Here is a 25069-nt window from a genome sequence, read left to right on the forward strand (position 1 = left end):
AATGGTCGTGCCGTCAATGCCGAACTTTACTGTCAGCAACTGGAGCGGGTCTACGACAAGTTGAAGAAAATGTACCCGACTCTGATCAACCGAAAGCGCGCGTTAATGCAGCAGGACAATGCAAAGCCACACACCGCCAGGAAGACCAAAGACAAGTTTGCAGAGGTGGACGGCGTTGAAGTTTTGCCACATCCTGCATACAGTCCGGACTGTGCTCCATCAGATTACGTCCTTTTTCGCTCAATGTAACACTTTCTGAAGGGCCGCCGATTCGAATCGTTTGATGAAGTCGCAGAAGCGTGTCAAGAATTCTTTAATTCGAAGCCGGCTGAATGGTACTTTGACCAGATCCGAATGCTAGCAGTTCCATGGCAGAAAGTCTTAGAACATGATGGTCTTTATTTTGAGGAATAATGTTTGGTATGTAAATACTTGGCGAATAAACTGTCAATTGTTAGCAAGTGTTTACGAACTTTTGGGACAACCTTGTAAGTTATAATGATGTTGCAACTAATTATTTCAAAAATAAAAGGGAAATACAGATGTGATTTCAAGTGTAGCTCTAAAGTCGCGTCACTACATAATGAGCTAAATTTTAAGCGTATTTATCTCAAAATTAACATTTGACACATACGAATATTGAATGCCCATGAAATATCTAAAGTCTTACCATAGAATATTATATATACAACAAAACTTACCAGAAGCAGGAGTTATTACAAGTGCCTTATACACAGGAGCGTTTCTCGTCAACTGGACGGTGAACGTAATAGACGGATACGGCTCCTTGCAACAAGGGTAATATTTATTTTCAAAAAATCCTTCAAATTTAGTTACGGCCCATTCTGTGTTGTATATTAATAGTTCAGAATACTGAAGAAAAAGAAAACAAACATTTAAAATAATATAAATCACAACCAAATTATCTCCTTGTCGATACAAGGTACGACCACCCAAAAGTTTAACAACTTAACGTAAGTTTTGCTTGAAAGTAGGTTTTATATATATATATATATATATATATATATATATATATATATATATATATATATATATATATATATATATATATATATATATATATATATATATATATATATAGTATGATTTTAATTTTGCTATACGGGGCACCGCACTAACATTCTCGGGACAATAGACCTAATTTATAGTCAAAACGAAGTGCCCGAGATAATTCCGGATTTTTAAACCGTAGGTGAGTTGTTTTAAAATAATATTGTGTGTTACATCAAGTGTTAACACGTAACTAGGCTTCAGTACTTTTGGGTAATATACTCTTGACACGAACTTATTTTGCAAGTGAAGTTCTCTTTCTTCCTGTCATCAGCTTGATTGAAGAATAGAGAGAAACCGGTAAAAGTTCTGTAGAAATGAGTAAACTGATTAATAAGTTTTATTGAACACTTGTAGGTGCCAACTGATTTGTGTTCCCCAAATTAAAATATCCTTTAAAAAATCAGCATTTGCAAACTTAAAAAGAAAATTAGCATACAGGTAATAGAAAGCTTAACAACATTTCAAGAGCTACGTACTTTTCTGTTAAGTAAGAAGTTGAATGCAAATAAATGTATTGGCAAAGGAGTAATGTATTTTGGAGAATAAAAAAGCAAATTATGTCCATATAAGCATTTATCTGTGTTGTATGAAAATTGTGTTAAAACTTTTGAGTCTTATCTTCTACATTTTAACAGAAAAGCTAGCTTTTAACAGCGTTTGGTCTTATCTTCTAACTTAAAAGAAGAAAGAAAAACTCTGAACACTAATGTTACATTGTCCCGCTTAGTTATTCTTTAAGTATTTAGTCTTCACCATCTTGCTTTTTGGCTTATTGATTTATGTGAGGAAAGATTTTTTTAAAAAAAGCTGTTTGAAATGGACTGAAATTTTGATGGTTTTATTTCACTAACATTTTTTGCAAATCTCTTTAAATGTCCTTTTCCTCGAAAAAAAAATTAATGCTGTGAGATATGCAGGGTGTTTCAAAAAACACCAAAAAAGTTTGAGAGGTGATTTCTGATACCAAGGTAAGACAAAACGTATAATCCAACCTTGGAGCACAAATGCTTCCTTTCCGAGATATAGGCTGCCGAAAACATGAAAAAATGAACTTTAAAAGTCCATAATTCCAAAACTGTGGAACTTGCCGTATTCGGGTCAAAACTTCACTTAGGAACTAATATGCGCCGTGTCTCAATATCCAAGTTTCAGAATCCTGCGGTACTTTCGCAACCATTTTTATATGGGTAGTTAGTGAGTACTTCAAATTAAATGCCCGTAGCCAAACTCCCTTTATAAAAATTGTTGCATGAGTACCACAGGATTCTGAAACATGTATTTTTCGATAGCGCACATATTAGCTCCTAAGTGAAGTCTTGACCCGACTATGGTAGGTCCCATAGTTTTGGAGCTATCGATCTTTAAAGTTCATTTTTTTCATGTTTTCGGCAGTCTGTAACTCCGGAAAGAAGCATTTGTGCACCCAGGTTGGTCTATACTTTTTATCTTATCTTAGTTTAAGGACTCACCTCCCAAACTTCGTTGGTGTTGTTTTGAAACACTCTGTATGTTTTTAGTCTTTATTAATCACAGGGGTTTTAAAACTTTGCGGCGCAAAAGGTTGTCAGGGAAGGCGCGAGGACTTTTAAAAAAGGATCCTACAAAGTAACATATTTATAATGCAAGACGCATGCTTCAGTCTGCACTCTTCTTCTCTACTAATACATACACATAGTGGACTTAGCCTTTGTATCATCTCTGTTCCACATACGATCAGGGATGACCCTTTTACCTTTGGCTTAAACGTGTATAATGCTTGTTAATTGGCCACTAACGATCTTCAATTTATCTCTGTAGAATAGTTGGTCTTCTTAAATGTCTTTGGAATTTCGCAGGAAGTCATGTTAGCTGAATGTTTCTTTCTCTTAATTTTCTGTTTTATTTTTGGGACGATTCTGGAGTTTTAATCTTTTCTAAAGTACTACCGCCATTCACGTATAGACTAATTTGTTTTATTTTTAATGGTCGAAGCCATTTTTCAGATGTTTCAGTTCCATTGGTTCTTCCTACTTTCGTTGCCATAGCTTGTATTTGCTTTTTGTATTTTACTACTCTGAGAAGAAAGTTACATCAAGATTTATGTTGTTTTGACAATGAATAGTAAGAACGTAGCTGCAAGTGTTTTATATGCAGGCCTTTTTTGTTAATTACATTAAGTGTAATAGGACGTTTTTTAGTTGATTGATTCGCAATGGATAAGTTTATAATGAAGAAGTGAATTAAATAATGCAGAACTTAGTGGCTCAGAGAAACCAAAACAGAAGTATAGGAAATATGGTGAACGTTATTTGGACTTTGGTTTTATCAGTACTATTGTTAGTAATGAAGGAAAACCTCAGTGCGTAATTTGTTTGGAAGTGTTGGGTGGAGATAGCATGGTACCCAATAAGTTGAAGCGACGTTTAGAAGCTCTGCACCCAATTTACAAAGTAAGGGCCTGGAATATGTTTCCCTTAATGCAACTGAAGTGAAACGTTATAAAGGTGCATTTTCTCAGTAAATGTCTGTGTCCGGGAAAGCCCTTCTAGCATCGTACAAAGTAGCATATCGTGTGGCACAATGCAACAAATCCCGCACTATAGCTGGAATGTTTTTGCCGGCAGCAATCGATGTGATCTCGATTATGGTTGGTGAATCTGCTGTCAAGCAAGTGAAAAGTAGCTTTGCCTGACAACACAATTAGTCGTTGAATGTCCTTATCGATGATGTAAATGAACAATTAATCTAGGAACTAAGGTGAGGCAAATAGGTGAGGCAACTGATAGTAACAGCGATACGAACTTGATCTTCTATGTGAGATTCATAGCTGAAAATCATAAATTCGTGGAAGATATTTTTTTTTGTGAGAATTTGCACTTGGAACAACAGCAAACGAGTTGTTCAAAATTGAGGACAAGTTCATGGAAGGAAACAAACTGGCCTGGACAAAATGTATGGGAATATGCAGAGATGGTACTCACTCCATGTCAGGATGTTATTATGAATTACAAGTTCTCATAGGTAAGAAAGCCCCTAATGCACTCTGGACTCACTGCATTATACACAGGGAATTCCTTGCTTTCAAGAATCTCAGTAGTGACAAACAACATATTGTCACTACTAGAGCCCAGATTTCTGTGCACAAACCAACCCCGAAATATGCATGCAGATATACAAGAAAAATATAAAATATATGCACTAAAATATGCATTAAAAATTTAACATATGCATTGAAATATACACTAAGAAAATAAAATCTCAATTTCGTACAAAAATGTCTTACTTTATGACACATGTTGCAATGAACTGTGAACGCCTTTCTAACGTTTTCTTCTGTAAACCCTCTGCGATTCAGTAAGGAACGTTTTGTATATCGAACAGTTCCTTTCTATATCAGCAGAAGTCACTGGTGCATGTGAAAAACACCAAATGTCTTCGTGTGTTTGGTCCTCTTCCAATTTCTTAGAGCTTGTTTTCTATCAGAGATTTTTGTCTAACGTTTGGGAAAGTTTATAACAGGATATTTTCGCACCGTGAGTTTCACTGGACAGTCTGCGATAATTCGTCCAACAAGGAGAGTGAATGATGCAAAGTATTGTTACGGGATTCCAATTGTCTGATAATTCCAGGTAGTCTCGAGAAGTGGTTGTGTTGCCACTTGTAGAGAAACATTTTTGTGGCACATAAATAGCGGCTGCATTATTGGCCTTTAGTTAGCCTACAACTGTCTTCACTTGATTTAAGTTATTTGCGTAATACGACACAGCTTCTAGCCACGAGCCCCATTGGATTAAAACTGATAGTAGAGGTAGCGGAACATTTTTCGCAACTTCGCGAAAGATACGTTCGCGCGATGGAGCTTTCACGAGTACTTTCTTTACATTTGGTACAAGTGCGTCTACTTCCGGATATTGGCATCTGAGTGTTTCTGTTACGCGATGAAGACCGTATGCAAGACAACTCAGGTGAACTAATTTAGGATACAACACTTTATTCTATTATTCTATACAACATTTTATTCTACATTTGCCTTTACACAGCGATTCAGATCACTTTAAATAGAACCTACTTTCTTGTGATACGCTCTCAAATATGCTAGTATGCAGCAATAAAATTTCGAAATATGCACTATCCTGCAAAGTTCTTGAAATATGCATGCACATCGAAATTCACTCAGAATATGTACTTAAATGTGCTATCATATGCGTCTCTAATGAATCCCTACAAGCCTGTCGGAAAGAAAGATTTACTTTCCATATGTTTCTGCATGTTACTATAAACATGTATTTTGCATATAAATCCGGGCTGAAGTCATTACTAATAGACGTTGTGAACTACGACAAAAGTTGCTCCAGAAAAACTAGATTAAAAAAAAAATGTGTGCTGACACAGGAGCTGAGCATACTTCTCTTTTGCTTTATTGCACCTCACGTTGGTTCTCCGTAAGTTTCCGTATTTTTGAACTGAAACAGGAACTGTAATCATATCTTGTGGAAGAAAATCATCCAAGTGCTGAAAATTTCATCGATTCTGACTTTCTTCAGAAGTTGGCATAACTTTGTGATAAGCTAAATATTTTAAATGTGTCTTTACAAGGGAATGATACACACATTTTGCAGTTGTCAACAAAGTTATCAAGCTTCAAAAGGAAGTAGCATTGGAAGAGGAGCATTGAAGACGGGAACATTAGTTACTGCTTTCCTACACTAACATAAGCAAATTGTTAGAAAAACCGGAGACCAGCTAAATGAAGAAATCAAATCAGTGTTTGAGGAATACTTAACACATCTTTATGTCCAATTCGAGAAGTACTTTCCAGAGGACACACAGCACAACTGGGTCGTAAATCCATTCAACGCAAAGAATCCACCAAATTTCACCATCGAAGAAGAGGAACAGCTTATTGGTCTTTCCTCCAACAGCACATTGAAGACCAAGCTTCTCTCTGCATCGTTGCCTGAATTTTGGAGCTCAGTACAGAATTAATATCCGGAATTAAATAATAAGGGCCTTGTGTGTTCCCTAATGTTTCAGCTTCCTATCTTTGCGAAACCGGATTTTCAGCCATAGTTGTTATCAAATTCAAATATATGTCAAAAATAAATCCACAGAAAGAGATGCGTCTCACCATTTCAAAATATGTCGAGATTTAATAAATTGTGTGGCTCAAAACAAGCTTATAGGCCTACATTCCATTGACTTCGTTCAGCATTTAAACGTGCTGGTTTTAATTATGTAAATTCCCTCTCTTCTCGTATTTTTCAGTTTTAACATGAATATCCGACTTACCACAATTTATAATTATTAACACCGGCTAATAACATTAAAAGCCGTAGTCAGTGTGTAGATTACCTGTGTTAATGAGATTAATAAATGAAACATAGTTTATCATAGTAATATCTTTCTTTTAGGGACACATGTATTTATGCTGTTGACACATTTCATTTTTGACAGGAGAGGCGCGTTCAGATTTTGGTGGTTGAGGGAGCCTCAACTGCAAAAAGTTTGAAAACGACTAATTAATCAAATTTAACTTAAGCAACATTAAATTAGTGATTTTTTTCAGATCAAGATATATTAAACTAGACTTGAAGAAAAAATCACTAAAATCAATCCAATAAAATCTCTGTTTATTTCGAAGAAAAGACAAAATTCTATATATCAGAGTTCTTCAAAAGAAAAGATGTGACATGAATTTTCCCCAATGTGAGAAATTAATTGTCGGTTTATTATTATTATTATTATTATTATTATTATTATTATTATTATTATTATTATTATTATTATTATTATTATTATTATTATTATTATTATTATTATTATTATTTATGTAAATTTTTAAATACGCTTGTACACTATTTCATTCTCTGCCATATTTTATACTCTGAGAGTATTTTGGCGCTAGTTAAACAAGAAAAGGAAAAAGAAAACACTCATAATTTCTACAGCACATAAAAAGTGCGGTGAGCTAATTACAAGGTAGCTGAAGTTTTTTTAGAGGCAAAGGAATCATATAACTAGCTATCGTACATAAACTGAAACTGTTAATGCTACTTGTAAAGAGATAGTGACAATAGTTCTACGTAGGTTCAGGTACTAGTGAATTTTTTTTAAAAAAAAAAAAAACCTCTCTCTTTTGACACAATAATTCGGTATTTATTTCCAACTGTTAATCTGGCTTTTGGCTTTTCGGCAATCACTGAAATTAAAACATCAAAGAAAGGAAGATTCAAATCCACTACTAAAGAAATGAAACATGCATTGTCAAGATTTCTACGCAGATCAGTTGTATGCGTGCAGTTAAGTTTGTCAAATTTAAGATATGAGTAACTTATAATTCTAGACTGCCCGGGAGAAACAGTATAAGTAAATAAACACAGATTTTTATTATTTTACCAGGCACAAGTATGAATCACTTATACTAACAGTACCAAGACCCAATTATTCAACTTACCTTTAGAATTGACTTATACCAAGTTAACCGGAGGTGGAACATGACACATAGGTCTCCAATTTTGATTTATCTCATTTTGGCAAATTTCTGACATACTGTTTCTCCCGCGGTCTAGAATTATTTATTTTAATAAGAATAGAAAATTAAATTTTCTACAGTAAAATAACTTCATATATGCAACTTAAATCTATTACAATTATCTCCTCTAATAAATGTTAATTCATCTACATAAATTATTATGAATAAAAGACGATTCGATTTGTGTAATAATAATATTAATAATAATAACAATAAGTTGACTACAAAAAGTATTTATGATAATAGTGTCGTGTAATATGTTTCTGAGGAGAATAATATTTTTATGTGCCGTGTCGAGTCATAGATAATTTATACTGTGCTGGCAGTAGAGAAAGGTACGAAACACTGCCCTGCATAAATCAATAGGCTAGAAGAACGAAGACAACTAGGGTACTCAACGTCCTTAATAGAATGTAAAACTGAGTACAATGGATTCATCGTTCTGTATCCAACCCAGCTGTTTATATGCATCCTTATGAAATGCAAGTACACAAAGTGCTTCAAGAATTTCAAGAACTATTGTATCAAATGACATGATTCTAGTTTTGCTACAGATTTTAACTTCTAAACAATTTAAAATGATGTTACAAATATCTCGAAAGGAAGTCATGCCTGAAGGAAAGATAAGATATATATATTTGTCATCGTCCTAGAAAGATCATGGCTATGGTCCTAAATCCAGTATGTAGTACTGAAGCATATTTGTTGAACGTGCATGGGAATATACCGTACCTTTACTTCGTATGAGAATTTATTTTAATGAAATTCTGCAATGTATGAATAACAGTGCATACTATTACACTCCCATTACCATTATTTTTGGCTTCTTTGTCCAAATACCCAGAGGAAAATGTCACTAGTAAAACTTGACTGTTCATAAACATCACTAAATTAGGTAATACATACGTACTCCTGTTCCATTCTCATCATATTGAAGATCTACTTCGAATCCACTATGAGTCCATGAACCAAGCTTAAGAAAACACGTTTGGTCGTCAAATGGCCAAAGTCGTAAGTCTAAATTGCAGAAGACTTTAAAGGATGCAGGCGGGACCCATAACACTTCCCCCGAACTGTAGATAAGAGCATGTGTATTTCCATATGGATCTATATCCGCTCCGTGAGCACTGGAAAAATTATATATATTGTTAATATTTTTAGCTATATATAGTCTGTATATGTTTCTCCAAGAGGGAGACAAAAACTAGACACACGGTAAATAAATGAGTTGTGTTTTCATAGTTTCTCAACTGAAAACATTATTCTGATATGTGTAGATCTACTATTGATATAAAAGTCTAGGGAAATAGTAGAGGAAGTTCGGGTATTATGGAATAGTCGGATAATATGGAATACCTCATTATCTCACCTGTGATGCATTGCTTCCAAGCAGAGAGGATAGAAACTACTACCTCATGTTCCTATGATGCTCTATAGTCAGTCTCCTTGTGATTGTGACATTCGTTGTGTTGATAGACGTGAAAATCTGATTTCTTATTCCTGAAAACTTTTACAGGTAAGTGTTTTACAAGCTGTATTTTCCTATTGGAATGTAATAGAACAACAATTCTTTGTTTACTATGACGTTGGATACACAGAATGGTAGTTTGATAAACGCCATTGTCCTATACGCTTTCGAATGTATTTAACAGCTCTTTCGTTTCCAAGTTGGCGCGGAGGGCAATATGGAATACACTCAAGAAAAGCTTGGTATTCCGTATTCCGTATGGTATTCCGATTACAAAAATATCTATCGGTATTTGTCAATACATTTGTGATGTCAACAATGCTACGCGTATTTTTATTACAGCAAATTTTCTGATGATACAAAGGGTGAGCTTTTGGTCCAGTATTTATCATGTTTAATGTGAGCACACAATGACTGTGCCGATCCTGAAGCAGAGTATTATATTTGTGACTTTTGCAAGTAATCACATTCAGTGATGGCTTGGCATTCAGAATTTTCATATATTGTCACTATATTCTTTGTATGTTCAACAGAAAACTCATTTCTTTTCTATATAGCATTTGTATTCCATATTACCCGACCATTTCATATTACCCTCCAAAGTGGTTTCTTTACAAATTATAAGTTTTGCCCCCCCCCCCTGTACCGAAACTTCTTTATCAAAATACGCATAAATAAAGCCAAATATGTGGGGCGTATATGTGTTTTCCTTTTTGTTTCAATGTGCATTTCTTAACTGAGTTACAAGCGAAACAAATAATGGTATTCCATAATACCCGAACTTCCTCTATACGTAAGAGTTTCTGTTATACATATTTAATTCAAAAACCAGATCGTTTCAATGTTCTTCATTCTATCTTCTCACAACGTCTAGTGTCTTCATATTGGATACTCTAAACGGTTATAAATACATTAGATTCTAGGAAAGTCACAAATAGCATAAAAGATGGCGAAGAGTCTGTCAAAAATTGAATATTAATAATAATACTTTTAGTGTACGTTTTAAATCTTTTGATTATCCAAGTATTTGAATCAAATTAGGTGTATCACTGTTTTCAGGTGCAAGAAAACAATTTAAATAGGCCTCTGGGAAAATTAATTTCTCAACGGGAAACTAAAGATGTTCAAGAAATTGAGAAAAATCTGCCGCTTTCGGTTATGAAAGAGAAATTATGCTCACTGACCGACTTCAGTAAAAGACATTTACGATCGACTTCGGAAAAACTCATTATTGTGAAGAGTACTTTCCACAGATGGAAGATCCAAGATTTCTGCAAAGCAAAGAGTGAAAAGCATTTTTTAAAAAATCCTGCGAATAATGACACCATAGAGACATGTACAAAAGATTCTAATAATAAACTGCAATGTCTCTGTGTACGTCACGCTAATCTTAGTAATAAGGAATCACGTTAATAGATGTATCTACCCACGCTGTTGCTTGCCTGCCTGCCGTTAATAGCTATCACTAGCTGTGCCATCCGATGTTAATACTTTCCACAAGAGCGACGGGCTGAGGCCATCATGCAACTAATATCCAGTAGAACGGACAATGGGCATAGCCTTCCTTTGTTTTACACTTTTATTGCGAATGAACTATAGGTTACATTCGTAGCATGTCTCTTGTACACATTCATTGATGCACGTCCTTCACATTTGTACCACAAGATTTCACAGTTATCGTCACACAAGAAGCTTAATGGAACATGTGTCGAAAACAACTATGTTGAGTTAAAAATTGAGTTTAACAATTTAGATGCTGATCACATTTTGGAACTTCTTTACGAAAATTAATGTTCTGATTTTAAAATTAGTGACAGTTTTGATTCTGAAAAGGTGATAGAAGACGCACAAGGTACGTTTTGATTGATTATTTTCATTGCGTACTTAACGGAAACGAGAAGTGTTGCAAATTTTCAAAAATTATAAATATGTACTGTAATTGTTTTCCCTGAATCAGGAAGCAAGTATGAATATATTAAAGTTTGAAAACTAAGAATTATATAAAATAGTGAGTAATTTATTATTTTTTCACAATAATAAGTTCATTTGTATACAAGTTTATTTTCTGTTCCTTATGTTCACAACACATGCTAGTAAAATATTTGTTCAATTCAGTTTCTGCAAATATAAACTTTTGTCTTTTGCTTTTATATGCTACTATTTGAGTATTTTTTTAATAAAGTGTAAGATATTTTCCATCAATTATTTCTGTATTGATTATTGTTAATACGTGAGTAGTAAGGACCCCACTTGATCTGACTTTGGACTTTGACCCCGAGCTGTGTGACGTCATAGATCATTGGTCAATACTTAAGTCTTAGATCTCGATATACCTAAGTCTTAGATTATTATTAGTGAAAAGAGTGAAAGACAAACATTTCCTGACGTAAGAACAATTATTAGAAATATAGCAAATTACATATCCATTTTAAAAAAGCAAACTTTGTGGTTTTCAGAAATGTCTCTAAAATGAAAATAAACAAATTTTTGAAAGACACTGAAAAGTTAACTCCACCTACTGAAAAAAAGTATTTTTAAAGTAGCTCTGCTAGAAGAACTACGAAGAGTAATCCGAGAGCGCTGAAAGAAATGGATAAATGTCAATAACTGAGCGGTTCAGTGGAAGACAATGCTATGTCACATTTTCTAACTAAACTGGAAAAAAAGTATGACATCCCCATCCAATGGAATCCTGTGACACATACCAATCAAGGTTCCGCTCCCATCTAAAGGTATATTGCAGGAATTACTGTATACTACCTACATATTGTTCTGTGATCCTATGTCACTCATTTCACCTAATAGTTCAATTTCACCGTAAGTAGCGCTTACCATTGTCTTACTCCGAGCCGCTCAATTAAATGCTATCGCACATACCCTTCAAAAAATATTACATTTCTTTAGCGTCTTAGCTCTTAAACAATCTGGTATACCAAGTAAAGAATTAACAGAAATTTCCTAACTATGGATGCACATAATACGTGATTATATGGAAACTATATTCGGTAATGAGAAAGGAAGTGAAAATGAGGATGAAATCACCGCTAAAGTGGCCGCAACGGAAAACTTTAAATGGAAAATTATTAGCTGAGTTTAGTGTCAATCTTGCTACCGCTACGCAGCAAAGGCAGAGAGCTGTCATATCACATGAATCATAAGTGCATAGCTGAAGCTTTTTGCTATGCATGCACATGTCGGTTTGCTTCCACGATGCAATTGATGGAATGTTTTATGTATGACGTTTTTTCTTTAGGTGCTGTATTTTTCGTGCTTGATTTAGTGTTCACGTCTTAGGTACTGGTGAAGAAAAGACTTGTGCCTTGATGTTCTTAGAGCAAGGTATCTGCAATTCCTGTAGCTATTGAGTTAAAAGTGTCAAGCTATACTATTTACAATCTGATGAAAGCCGTAGCAGTATTAGCACGACGTATATAGAACATTCCCATTGAATGCTGGGAGCAGACTGACATCCTCTGCGCGCATAACTGAAAGCTACAACCATGCTCTCGTAACTATCGTAAAATGATCGTTCTACGCCTTTGTTAGGTAGTTGCAACGCGGGAACAAGATTTGATACTACACGGTTATAGAAGGATTTTTTGTGGACACTCTGTATATTTCGTGAAGACAGTGATTATTATTTTCGATTTATACTTTATTCTACAACGCACATAAGTTCTTTCTTCGGTGGGAATTGCTTCTTTCCCACAAAATTTGACAAAAAAGTCTTTCATCGTTTTCTCATATATATATTTAAAACATTGCTTTTGCTGAGAACATTTCAGTTAGTGACTAACCATTTCAGTGTTTCTCCCTGACTCATTATATACACAGTATATATTCTGCAGTTATTGGGAACTGAATTAAGTGCTTTCTTTAATCACTTATGGAAACATTACAATAGATTAGAGAAATACGGGCTGACCAGATGTCCCAGTAGCCAAAGTGGCACCAGCCTCACAATTTTTGCAGTCCGTTATCTGTACTTTCTCACGCCAGTGTTATCGCCGTGTCTAGTGCATTATAGGCAGTTGACTAAAATTAACATAAATTGTTTTCCGTATTCTGTTTGTATGTGCATACAGGTGAGTTAACTGAGTGATTTTTGAAATGAACTGCCAACACTTTTCTGTTGACCATTGCAACCCATAGCTTGAGCTTGGATGCTCGAGGAGTTCGACTCCGGTGTTGTACGCAGCCACCACGCACGTTGCGTGGGTTAAGTTTTGTGAAGGGGCACAAGCTATTTAGCCGGTGAAGGACGATTTCTTACGGCTAGCCCCAATTAGTGAAATCCCAGGTCCGCAGACCTTGTGCGTTTAAAAAGTTATATACGCGCCCTCCAATATCAGTATTCCACTGTGGAGATCTTCTTTTCGTTTATTCGCCGAAGATTCACCTCTACGCTGCAGGACTGTTCAGCGTAACAACTGGATTCATCGTGGGACGATCCAGACAACTTTTCCCCAGTGCTAATCCCCCAAGTGTGTCAATGGTGTGAGAGAAGAATTTGTAGTGATATCTGAATCGTAATCATATATATATAAAGGGCTATATTGCCCGAAAAGGGCAAAGCGTGATTTCAGCGACTAAAATTGTTATACATCCTCAGTGTTCAGTGTTGTGTCCATTCCTCTTCGCTATTTTTTTAAAATAGTGTTCTAATAAATAAGTATAGTGTTATTTAATCCAGTGTGTTTTCGTTGTTTGTATGAGTGATGTTTGTGTGCGTTATGGTCTGGATGACCGTCTGATCGTCCGTGAGGTTTTCGAGACGAGACGCCCGAACCTCTCGGCGCCTAATGCTCATTTCATTATTGAGACCGACGAGCGATTTGGAAACAGTTTGTAACCTTTCTTGGAGAGGTTCTTCATCGTCCTGTCCAGGTAAGTTAAAGTATCAGGAAGATACTTATTGGTAGTACCACGAGCCACGGACAGCGAACAGAACTACAGGCGGTTACAAATAAATGGCCGCCCGAATAGCGACTTGAACTCCTGTTGGTTACAAATAAATTCCGCCCGAACAGAGACCACGAACTCCAGTCGATTACAAATAAATGACGCCCGAACTACCGACCCGAATCGAGACCGTTGGTGCTCGAATATACTTTTAAGATCTATATTTTAATATACCATTTCTCTTTCAGTTTAGTACAAGGAATTTGAAAAAAAAAAAGTTTCTCTTTCAGGTAATTCTAATCATATGTTTTTTCAAGTTTATTTTTGTTCAAGATGGCATACAACGAAGCAGATTTGTTTACTAAGATAATTTTGCTTTTTAAAGAGAATATTGATAGATTAGAGAAAGAAATTAAAGAGAGCCGTGCTGAGTTTAAAGAGAATGTTGATAGATATATAAATCGAAATAAAGAGAATATTGACAGATTAGAGAAAGAGGCAAAGAGCGAATTAGGGCAGAAGATAGATGCTTCACGGGACGTGTTTCGTGAAAATTGTCAGCAAACGGAAACTGCTGAAAACAAAACACCGGAATGTGAACCCCAGTTACAGTCAGATGTTCCTACTGGATACGAAACATCGGAATTTGAACCTCAATTAGTGACTGATATTCCTAGTGTAAACAAAACATTGGAATTGGAACCTGAGCTAAAAACTAACACTCCTAATGAAAAGGAAACGCAGGAATCTGAACTCCAACCAGAGACAGGTATTCTAAACCAACCTTGTAACAAATCTGGCAACGATTTTATCTATTCAGAATTTAGTGACGCCACTTGTAGTAGAAGTAGTGAAATCCACGAACATATGATTGTAGACGACAGAGGTCGTAAGCGCACAACAACGGCTGTCACAAACCACAGAGTAAAAAAGCGCAAACGAGGTTACAGTTATAGCAATAGGCAAAGATACGCAGACCGGAGCGTAAACAATACGAAATTTAAAGGAAATCAGAACCAAGACCGCAATCGAAAAGGCAGTAACAGAAACAGAAGGAGTCGTAAATCACGGCCACGTAACCTGAGTTATCACAAGCGAGACAGGAACCGTAACTTGTGTGATAACATCAAGAATAGGTTTGTAAATAGAGGTAACCTCTGTAGGAATAGACGAACAAACCGTAATTATCAAAGTAAGAATAGTAATCATAGGAAAAGAAAAAAAGTAACCAAGACTTTGTGTGTTGATACAAATTTTTCTCCTAGGAGAGCGACGCATTTCTAAGCGATAAATATGTATTCATTTTTTTTTCCTTCTTGCTTTTAGTTTTGGTGATGCATGGAAAAAATAGCGAAGAGGAATGGACACAACACTGAACACTGAGGATGTATAACAATTTTAGTCGCTGAAATCACGCTTTGCCCTTTTCGGGCAATATAGCCCTTTATATATATATGATTACGATTCAGATATCAATACAAATTCTTCTCTCACACCATTGACACACTTGGGGGATTAGCACTGGGGAAAAGTTGTCTGGATCGTCCCACGATGAATCCAGTTGTTACGCTGAACAGTCCTGCAGCGTAAAGGTGAATCTTCGGCGAATAAACGAAAAGAAGATCTCCACAGTGGAATACTGATATTGGAGGGCGCGTATATAACTTTTTAAACGCACAAGGTCTGCGGACCTGGGATTTCACTAATTGGGGCTAGCCGTAAGAAATCGTCCTTCACCGGCTAAATAGCTTGTGCCCCTTCACAAAACTTAACCCACGCAACGTGCGTGGTGGCTGCGTACAACACCGGAGTCGAACTCCTCGAGCATCCAAGCTCAAGCTACGGGTTGCAATGGTCAACAGAAAAGTGTTGGCAGTTCATTTCAAAAATCACTCAGTTAACTCACCTGTATGCACATACAAACAGAATACGGAAAACAATTTATGTTAATTTTAGTCAACTGCCTATAATGCACTAGACACGGCGATAACACTGGCGTGAGAAAGTACAGATAACGGACTGCAAAAATTGTGAGGCTGGTGCCACTTTGGCTACTGGGACATCTGGTCAGCCCGTATTTCTCTAATCTATTGTAATGTTTCCATAAGTGATTAAAGAAAGCACTTAATTCAGTTCCCAATAACTGCAGAATATATACTGTGTATATAATGAGTCAGGGAGAAACACTGAAATGGTTAGTCACTAACTGAAATGTTCTCAGCAAAAGCAATGTTTTAAATATATATATGAGAAAACGATGAAAGACTTTTTTGTCAAATTTTGTGGGAAAGAAGCAATTCCCACCGAAGAAAGAACTTATGTGCGTTGTAGAATAAAGTATAAATCGAAAATAATAATCACTGTCTTCACGAAATATACAGAGTGTCCACAAAAAATCCTTCTATAACCTGGTAGCGGTTATACAACGCGGGAACAAGATTTGATACTACATTCAGGTAATGATTTGCCCATGTAAAGATTTCCATTTTGACCACTGTATGTTCACATTTATTAAAGAAATATTATTATCAGAGTAAACTACAAGCTATCTCATGTTCTACCGTGTGGAATAGTTAGTTTCATGAGAATCAAATATGAACTTCCAGCAAGGACAGATTCAGTTTAGCGAGAACAAGAGAAAAAATACAGAGATTAATAAGTGTGGCGTATAAATGAAAAGGGGGTTGCTGATAAGACAAATCAAATTTACTTAGTATTTTGAGTTTGTTTGGATACCATTGCCTACTCCGGTCCTTTTGCAAGCCGGCGAGTGGCGATGTTTTAAAGAAACAATAGTTTCGTAGATATTGTTATTGTGGAAAGTGGAGGTGGAGCCGGAACGCTTTTGAACTGCATTGTCCTCAGACCAAGCTTCGAAGAAAGAAATCGGATCAGGCTTCGTTGTTTTTTTTGTTTGTTTGTTTGTTTTTCAGTGCGGTAAAGCGAAAAGAAATTAGTCGCCACTATCAACGATTGTTTTATACAAACTTCAAACAATTACTATGAAGTTGCTACCCTCAGCTTGTGTTTTATTTGTATATTACATCGAAGAGCAAATCCGATAGCAGCAATTCAATTATTGGAACACCAGTTACGTGTCGTTTGTCGTGGAAGACAGATCTGGTTGTGTCAGTATGGATGGTAGGAGTGATTGTAAGATTACTGTAAAGAAAAAAGTGGTGCTAAAAAGCGAGAACACAAACGAAGATGTGATTTACAGAAAGCTGCATCTGACCCAAAACAACGTAGGCTATTTGAATCTGTGAAGCCCCAAGAAACAAATGAGCGTGATGTGACTCATTCGAGTACTGCAGGACAGTTGCCAGGTATTTTTTTTGTTTTTCTGTCTTAGGTGTTTATAAATTATAATGTATACATCATGTCTTTGGATGATTTCAGTCAATTGTAGCTTATCTTTTATGGCTATTTTTGCTTGAAATTACACAACTTTAACAGGCGAGCACGAAATTAACTGAACTGTTTGCTGCCGCGTAGTGCTTTCAAACGGGTCAGATCAGGCTTTCTTGGGTCAGGGGTCAAGTCAAGCCTGCTTAAGACACGGGTCGGGTCAGGTCACCTACATTAGGGTCAATGCTGCTCTAGCCACGGGTCGGCTCGGGTCAACTTTCTTATGCGCCGTTTCGGCTAAATCCTTCTCGGGTCGAGAGGGTCGGGTAGAGTTGAAGCTCGACCCGACCCGACTCATGACCCGAATAGGTTTTAGCCGAAACGACGCATAAGAAAGTTGACCTGAGCCGACCCGTGGCTAGAGCAGCCCTGATCCGACCTGTGACCCAAGGAGGTTCGATTCGAGCCCTGACCCGATGAAGCCTGACCTGACCCGTTTGAGAGCACTAGCTGCCGGCACTGGGCTCAGTAAGCGTTGGTGTAACTTCTAAAAGTGCTGAACACTTATGCTGTCAGTCAAATCAGTGTGTATATCGTGTAAATGTTAACTTCCCTTTAGTTATTTAAAGTTAATTTAAAATAAAAGTGTAGTAAAATGTGAAAATTATTTGTGATCTGCAAAGTAGGTATTCATATGAAAAGAGAAGTTGGGGCCAGCCGAGGAATGGGCGGACTACAGTAGACGGTAGACCAGGCCTGCCCATGAATTGGCTCCCGGAGCCGAAGCGTGAGCGACAACGAGCGGAGATAAGAACAGGTGAGCACAGGTGTTGGTAGCTCCGCCCCTTCCACTGCATCCGATAAGTGTTGCCAACCACACATGATGGTAAAAAACCTACGGCCAAGCCTGGTCACAAATTCGCACGATGTTGAAGCATTGAGCAGACGCAAGCGTGAAATGTGCAGGTGTGCTCTCCCCCTCCCTCTCCCCCGAAAGCAGTGACGCGAAAACACTGCAGGAAATAAAATTGGTACGTTTTTTGATTCAGGAAGACGCATGATAGAGGTTACAGTTAGCGTTGAAGTAACTAACAAATGGAAAAGAAAGAAAGAAAGAAAGAAACTAATATTAAACATGTCAGCTTACAGACGTAAAAACGACTGCAAAAATCGAAAACGAATTGTTTCAGACCTTTTTTAGCTTGCTTACACAATTCGTGACATTGTTTTACATTAGCACTCGGTCTGTAACTTGTCACTCGCTTCACGTTTGCTAAGTTGTGAACGCCTTTCGTTGCTAGATTGATAGCAGAACGACGGGAGGTTGAAAATAATAATAATAATAATAATAATAATAATAATAATAATAATAATAATAATAATAATAATAATAATAATAATAATAATGCGTATTATTATTATTATTATTATTATTATTAGTAGTAGTAGTAGTAGTAGTAGTAGTAGTAGTAGTAGTAGTATTCGGACCAAAGACGGATGTAAATGGGGATTGGAGGAAATTCATAACGAGGAATTGCATAGTTTATACCGCTCACTTAACATTGTTAGGGTCATTAAGTGTAGAAGGCTCAGGTGGCCATTCCGTGTAGCCAGAATGGAAGAAATTAGAAACGCTTTCATAATTTTAACTGAAAACCCAATTGGAAGAAGACCACTAGGAAGACCTAGACGTAGATGGGAAGACAATATTAAGATGGATCTTGCAGAAATAAGAGTACAGAGTAGAAACTGGATCCAGTTGGCTAAGGACAGAAGTTAGTGGAAATATGTTGTAAACGCCGCATTGAACCTTCGGGTTCCATAGGCCATAGAGTTAGTTAGATATTATTATCTAAAAGAAATGTTCAAATGTTGTTAAGAGACAATTACACAGAAGAACTGAGTTCCGACCAAACACTAATTTGCCGGAAGGAAATTCCAGTGCAGTCCAGCCCACTTTAAGCGTTATCCGTGCAATCCACGTTTCATGTTCAAGACATTGGGAATAATTGTTCGTATCATTCAGTTGGAACGTTCCCTTCCAAGTTTACGCTGTGACAGTAGGCCTACAACATCGTGACTTTCAAAACCAGTCAGTAACTATCGAAGAAAGACAAGCGTGTAGCTTCAGTCGTTGATATGATTTAACATTCTTTTTCACTTTTAACAAGCTACCGGCAAGCAACCAGCCAGGGACAATATATTTTTCCTTATTAAAGAGACACTTTTTGTTAAAAAAAAAAAAAAAAAAAACTAATGGTACCCACTAATGGTCACTCTTAAAAATGGAAAATCTCTTTGGCTCTCTTAATATTTTGTTTGATTCTTTGCGATCAAAGTAACATTAAAAGTGGAAAAAATGAAATGAAATCTTTGGGTTTTATGTCCCACGATTATACCGGTTAGGCTAAAGGAGACGATGATGATGAGTAATGAATGAAATGATAGAATGAAGAAAGTGGGAGGAAATGGGAGAACCCCGAGAAAACCCACGCACACGGTGTTTGTCCACCGCAAAGTTCACTTGGCGGGGGCTGGGATCGAACCCGGGACCCCAAGCACCAGATGTGAACGTTCTACCACTGAGCCACCGCGGCCCCACTTTAAAAGTGGAGTAAGAAATACTATTCTTCCTATTGATAGTGGCTTCTAATCTCCACAACCAACCCCTTGCTAAGCCTATTCGTACACACATACATGCATAAGCTAATTTTCTGGAGATAATACTTAGATAATTACAAACAAGTGCTACAGTATTTTTTTTTTCGTATCAACAGATTATCTGTTTTCCTAAAAAGCGAAACAACATACCCACACTCGGATTAATTGAGTTGATTTTAGTTTAGCGTCCCTTTCAGCAGCGAGGCTATATGAGACGTGGACCTACTGATTAACTTGGAATCCGAACCACATGAGCTCCCGCCGGGAATCGAACCCGGGTCTCCCACGCCAAAGGCGCGTAACACTCGGATTAAGAACTTGATAATATATATATATATATATATATATATATATATATATATATATATATATATATATATATATATTGAAAACTGGTTTTCCATTGGGCAAACTGGCAAATTTTTATAAATGTAAGCGATGGTTTGGTTCCACCACATCCTTCTTTAACAAAAGGAAAGAAAAAAGAAGAAAAGGAACGTACATAGTTTATCATTTGATTGCTGTTACCAGTTTGTGTTGTCTATAGTTAACGGTTACCACATTGTAAAAAACACTATACACTAAATGGCAATCAGTTACTATACATACGTTTTTTTTATTATTTATTTGGTAAGCTAGTGATTACCGCCAAGGTTGACAACACCCGCTCCTCTAAGGACAAAACCCGAAGATTCACGAAGCACGAACAACGGTATTTGCTCGTAGAATGCTCGTGAGCGTTCACGAGGAGAGTTTCCACTATCTGCTCGCCGTGGCCAGGGCTGCGGTAGACGATATCTAATCTTTCTGCGACATAAAGATATATTATGACTTACTTATGTCAAGGAAAATCTTGCGTTTAGAAATTTATCGTAAATTTACCTGCAATCGCATTCTTTGTGTTGCATTGAGGCCACAAAGTTAAGCTTGTTCAAGTTTCCAACACTGACGCCATGTCTATTGTCTCACCTGACACGCTTAAGGGGGGGGGGGAGTTGTCTGCTAAGAGCAGGGCGTACTTCCTCGAGATTATATAGCAATATTTAGACGAGTTTGTGTATGTCGATTACATTTTCTTCTCGCCAAATAAACAGGTACAGAGAGAGATTGCGGCACATTCGCGAGCAGACTCCCGACTGAAGTAAGTGGAATGCCAAGTACATTTTTTACATTTTTATACAGTGGGCCCTCATTTCAGTTTAGCAGGGTGGGCCCTATGGTTGCCAGTCCGCCCCTGCTTCCAGAAGTTGTAAATCATATGGTAAGTGAGGTTAAAACAACAACTACAGTATACTCTATACATGAAGCAACACTAGAAACGAATTGACACTTTAGAACCTTGTGAATCTGTCATAGGATTATTAAAGTAATCGAGAGAGAGGTCAATCATCGAGAGAGGGATCAATGTGGTAGTTGCAAATGGAGATTTTCTGTAAAAAGGGACAACGTTACAATGTTACTGCATTGTATCACATGTCCAAAAAAGTATTTGGCAACCGAGATGGAAGAAACATTGCGGACTACTCACGGGCTGGCAATAGGGCAGCACGTGCTCTTCCAAATATCAATTCGGTTTTCATTTTGCTTCGAGTATAATGATTAGCTTTCCTTTTCTGAAAGAGAGAAGGTTGCTGAATAGAAATCATTGCAATAGTACTACATAAGAAAGAATAACAATGTTGATGAATGTGTACAGGGGGAGCAGAGCATATATCAAACAGTAAGAATCTGAAAAAAATTCCACGCCATAAGAAAATGCAAAGGAAGAAAAATATACTACATACTCGTCCATTTCTACATCTACTCGGAGAAGTGTTTCTTACAGACTTCCAACACTGGAGGATTAAGCAACCCCGAAGTACAGCAAACATTCAAAACAAATCAGTAGTATGAATCTCTTTTGACAGTTGAGTCGACCAAATAGTTTATGTCACCTAGGCATGCAAATCTAATGAAGCAGATGAAGCTAGGGAAATAGTGGTAGTTTAATCACGGAGAATAGAGGACAGTTCACTGGAACAGTTTCTACAGGGAGAATAAGAGATGGTAAAGACGGAACATGTGTAGAGAAACCGGACAAAGTTTATACAAAAAGCAAGAAGAAGAATAACGCGTAACGTAATACAATGAAACAACAATAACTGACAATTAAGTAATGATTTTCTTTTTCTGATATGTTATATTTGTTAAAACACTCCCACTCCATTATTTTTTTCTCAAATGAAGAAGAAAATTAAAGAAAATAAGAAACACCCGAGAAAATCCAGGGATTGTTCGTGAAAATATTGAATCCAGGGGCTGAGTTTAGAACAGAAGGATGTGTATTTTTTCTTCCTAAATATTCATATTAGTCATTCCAAATTGGCTGCTCTATCAGGTTACAATTTGTTACTTCCCTTTTCAGTAAATTACATGGATGAAAGAAGTAACGGGCAGAAAACCTTATGATCAGGAAAACAGTGGTGAGAAGAAAATAACGAAATCGAAGATATTACATTCATACATCATGACTTTTTTAACATCACCAAGAGATGCTTATTTCATTCTCCTACTTCATGCTTTCACCTCTTTTGCTCTAATGTTTTTCTGTGCTATTTCTCTGATCGTAAAATGATTACCTACTGCAACTATGATTTTATCTAACATTTCATATTTATTTTTCGTACCTATAAATTTTAACATACTTAATGATTATGGAATTTTATTGACATGTTAAAAGAAAAGTGATTGCGATCATTTATCAAATAAATTAGTGTGCATTAAATTTATAAGCATTGATACATACGTGTTATAAGGAACAATATCAGGTTTCCAAATTTCATGTTCTCCCACACGTAAAACTGACAAGCCACCATAGTCATCTGGATTCCACTTCAAGTGAAGATCCTCCCATCTCTTTTAAAGAAAATATCAAATAAATAATAGAACAAAAGCAAATTAGTATCGAGAAACATTTTTGATAATTAACATTTATAGAAGGGTTTATAATACAAATAATTGGACCGCTTGGATGCCAAATGGTCTAACTCCAAAATTGACTTTTTTAAAAGGAGAAAACTTTGAAGTTCAATATATATAATTCTTTTACGGTTGCAACCAAAAACTTAACGATAAAGGTAATTTTTCAATGCTGATAGTGATTAACATTCTTTTGATGCGATTAACATGACATGTTGGAGTGTAAAGTTGTCTCTCAGAAAATATCAATCCAAGCAGTTCATTCAATCGTAATGCTTGAAAAAAAAAGAAAATAGCTCAACATGCCTGTAGCCTTTCAAATTTGGCGAAAAGTTTGAATAACCAAAGGAAAGCTGATTTTTACATCTGTTTTAATACTGCTTTGTATATGTCTCCTCTGAAAAGTCCCCACGAATCCGAGTGTCAGAACACACTCAAAATTTCGACCAAACACGGCGGGTAACATAATTGTTAAAAATGAAGTTTCTCCCTTACCATCAGTCGTAGCTGCACGAAATAGAAAGAGATATGCGTGAAACTGAAAGTTGTGAAGGATATTTATTTTCCGATCCATATATATTTTAGTTTTTGCGAAAGTGGTAGAAGTTAATTATATTTTTAGTAGCAAGACTGTATTTATATAAAACAAATAAACCAGCATATTTCAATTTTTTCAGGTAACCGTGGCATAGAAGCTTAGTTTTCAATTCCCGTTAATGCATTAACTATTTGTTGAAAATAGTTTAAACCACAATGAATGTAAAAAAAAAAAAATAGTGTCTCACCTGTAGTGAACTTATCTCTAGTGACAGTGAATGCAGTTTGCTTGGATCGAAAGGACTAGAAACATTGATGAAGTGTAGGAAAGATCGCGAGGATAATACGTGCAAAACTTGGAAGTTACTTACTGCAGAGTTTGTTCATAAAACATGTCGAAAAGAATATACACGGAAGTCAACAATTATGGCTGTAAAAAGAAAGTTCAGTGATTAGCCAAGTGCCGAAATTTCTGAATCTTCCAGATTAACAAAAAATAAATCACAGTTGTTTAATTTTAAATTACACTGTTTGTTTTACAGGGTGTCCGAGAAGTCCTTCCCTGATTACAGAAATTGATAACTCAGGCTAGAAATAAGATAGAAATATGAAACTGGTGTTGAATTGTTTACAAACTATAAAAGTTTTTATCTGTATTAGGTTTGTTCTGTTTTACCAAGTCTCAATTTTGTTTGTTTTAGGTTTGTAGTACGTAAGTAAGAAGCCCAAGAAGCCATGCCAACCAACCAGGAGAAGGCACAGTGTGTCCTGTGGTACCATGAGACACGATCACCAACCACGGTGCAGAGACAGTTCCAGACAACATTTGGGAGGACTCCACCTGATGTCAAGAGCATTAAAGCCTGGTATGAGAAGTTCAAGAACACAGGGTCGGTTGCTGACCTTCCGAGGTCTGGTCGACCAAGAACCTCAGCAGACACGGTGTAGGCTGTGCGGCAGTCTTTTCTGAGAAGTCCTAAGAAATCGGTGCGCAGGGCCTCACGTGAATTACAGATGCCAAAAAGCTCTATCCATGACATTTTATACAAACGTTTATTGTTTCGTGCTTACAAAGTGCAACTCGTTCAGGCATTGTTGCCCGACGACGGTACACGTCGATATGACTTTGCGGTCGAAATGCTATCACGTATTGCGGACGATAATGGTTATCTCAGACGAATTGCCTTTTCCGACGAAGCGACATTCTTTGTCAGTGGAGTAGTGAATCGCCATAATGTACGCATTTGGGGTTCAGAACCCTCAGGGAGGTCACGGAGTTCGATCCCTCCAGTGATGTTGGCTAATGTGTGGATGGAAATTGAATATCGCCTAGATGTGCTACGTGCTACCAAGGGTGCTCATGTGGAAGTGTACTGATGTGACCAAAGCTTTTATAGTTTGTAAACAATTCAACACCAGTTTCATATTTCTATCTTATTTCTAGCCTGAGTTATCAATTTCTGTAATCAGGGAAGGATTTCTCGGACACCCTGTACAATGATCCAACGGTTAGTGCAAATGGAAATTCAGCAAAGAAAAGGAAAGGCGAATATGTTAGTGAAGTCCGTACCCTCAATATTCATAAGACAATAACAGATCAGTGTAAGAAG

General features: G+C 36.6%; 1 protein-coding gene across 1 annotated transcript in view; it reads right to left on the reverse strand.

Annotated features, from left to right (window-relative positions):
• The window catches only part of LOC145685928 (acetylcholine receptor subunit alpha-type acr-16-like), a 139934-nt gene that overhangs the window by 40574 nt on the left and 74291 nt on the right, over positions 1-25069 (reverse strand). The window contains exons 4-6 of the mRNA XM_081758702.1: positions 22750-22859; positions 8496-8712; positions 702-873 (exon numbers count right to left, since the gene is read on the reverse strand). Coding sequence (XP_081614828.1) covers positions 702-873; positions 8496-8712; positions 22750-22859 — 499 coding nt within the window. The remainder of the gene's footprint in view (positions 1-701; positions 874-8495; positions 8713-22749; positions 22860-25069) is intronic.

The sequence above is a fragment of the Thermobia domestica genome, chromosome 5, assembly GCF_964235325.1.
Source record: "Thermobia domestica chromosome 5, izTheDome1.hap1.1, whole genome shotgun sequence".
In the NCBI taxonomy this organism is placed as follows: Eukaryota; Metazoa; Arthropoda; class Insecta; order Zygentoma; family Lepismatidae; genus Thermobia; species Thermobia domestica.